We start from the raw sequence: 2,126 nt of genomic DNA on the forward strand, positions 1-2,126 counted from the left end.
TCAGTGCCTGATCGGCACTTGTAACAAAAAAAAAAAAAATCAATAAAGAAAAAAAAAAAAAAGTTATATGAAAAAATGTAAATAAAATAAAAAAAATGTAAATAAAATAAACACCCCCCCCCCACCCCACCCACATACACACACATATATAAAATAAAGTAACACACACACACACACACACACACACACAAATAAAGCTACATACTTTCAATACAAAAAAAAAAAAAATGACCACACACACACAAAAAAAAACAATGTACACATAAATAAAGTTACATACAAGCTACACTTGTTACAAACTTACCTCAGAGAGATTTCAGAGATTTGATTTGATTCTCTCTGCTTCATTGATCTGCGTCCATGGCGTCCAAGCGTGCGTCCAGCGCAAAAGCTGTTCTTCAGCTGCAGGAAAGTGACAGCGAACTTGACGCACTTGATGCAAGCGATAGCGAATCCTGGCAAAGTTCGTCGTCTGATGCTGAAAGCGACAGCGGTGAGGATTCGTCGCTTGATGTCCGAGATGTGCGCACCTGGTGCGCAATTGATTGCAGTACGCCTCAAGCTCCGCCGCCGAGATTCCCATTCACTGGTTCATCAGGTTTGAAGGTGGAGGTGGAAGGCAGCGACCCCTTGACGTACCTGAAATTGTTTCTGACAGCTGACGTCATCGACAAAATTGTTTCTGAGACAAACAGGTACGCAGAGCAGCAAATGGCGACTTCACATCTGAGGTGTTCCAGAGTCAGAGCATGGGAACCGGTGACCTCAGATGTCATTTGGCAGTTCCTGTGCCTAATCATCTTACAAGGAGTTGTGGGGAAACCAATGCAGAAAATGTATTGGTCCACCAATCATTTACTGGCTACTCCTTTCTTTGGATGCGTCATGTCGGAATATAAATTTTCTTTGATTATGAAGTTCCTACATTTTACAAATAACGAGGAATATGACGAAAACACACATCCGGCACCGAAACTTCGTAAAATTTGGGATGTAAGCCAACTTATACTGAGGAACTTCAAGCAGACCTATGTGCCTGAGCGAGACATCAGCATCGATGAAAGCCTCATGGCATATAAAGGACGGCTCAGCTGGATACAATATATTGCGTCTAAAAGGGCACGATTTGGGATAAAATCTTATCGCCTGTGTGAATCCAGCTCTGGATATATATGGAATGCCGTTATCTACACAGGAAAGGGGACAACATTTAGCGAGACTTTCCGCAGCTATGGTCTGGCCACGTCCTCTGTCCTGACACTTCTCGAGCCACTTCTAAATCAGGGCTACTGTGTCACAACCGACAATTTTTATACCTCTCCTGAGCTAATTGAGGTCCTTTTGCATAACCGAACTGATTGCTATGGCACAGTTAGGCCTAACAGGCGCGACATGCCAACGTCATTTGGCGCCAAAAAGCTTAAGCCTGGAGACATTGTGGCCTGGCAAAAAGGCAAAATTCTGGCGCTGAGATGGCGGGACAAAAAAGACGTGTGTCTGATGAGCACCGTGCACAATACCGCCACAGTGACAGTCCACACAAGAGGTGGGAAAGAGGTCGTCAAACCACAGCTTGTGTTGGATTACAACAACACTATGGGAGGCGTGGACAAATCTGACCAGGAGACCACCTTCTATCCAGCGATGCGGAAACAACAAAAAAAATATTATAAGAAAATTTTTCGGCATCTTCTGGAGCAGTGTCTTTGGAACTCCTATGTGCTCTTCAAATTCATGCTGACTTTATTTGGAAAGTTGTGGAGTCCATATTTGTTACACACCAAAGTTCACCCACAGCGGCGAGGAGACCTGGACGTCATGGTGCTGGAGTGGTAAATCCAGAACGCCTAACTGCACGTCACTTTGTGGAATACGTCCCGCCGACAGAAAAAAAGGCAACACCAAGTCGGATGTGTGTCGTTTGCTGCTCAAAGAAGGACAGCAGTGGCAAAAAAATAAGAAAAGAAACCAGGTTCCACTGTCCTGACTGTGACGTGGGTCTTTGTGCAGTCCCATGTTTCAAAATTTACCATACCCGGGAGCTTTATTAGTTTTTTTTTTTTCTGATTAGCATTACATTCATTACATTGTATTATTTTATTTGTATTATTTTTTCATGCAAAAAA

General features: G+C 43.3%; 1 protein-coding gene across 1 annotated transcript; it reads left to right on the top strand.

Annotated features, from left to right (window-relative positions):
* The first annotated feature begins 360 nt into the window (after positions 1–360).
* LOC137533587 (piggyBac transposable element-derived protein 4-like) lies at positions 361–1,836 on the top strand. Its single transcript, XM_068254943.1, has one exon. It carries the CDS (start codon positions 361–363, stop codon positions 1,834–1,836), a length of 1,476 nt encoding a protein of 491 aa, XP_068111044.1.
* The last annotated feature ends 290 nt before the right edge of the window (positions 1,837–2,126 follow it).

This window comes from Hyperolius riggenbachi, chromosome 9, assembly GCF_040937935.1.
Source record: "Hyperolius riggenbachi isolate aHypRig1 chromosome 9, aHypRig1.pri, whole genome shotgun sequence".
NCBI lineage: Eukaryota > Metazoa > Chordata > Amphibia > Anura > Hyperoliidae > Hyperolius > Hyperolius riggenbachi.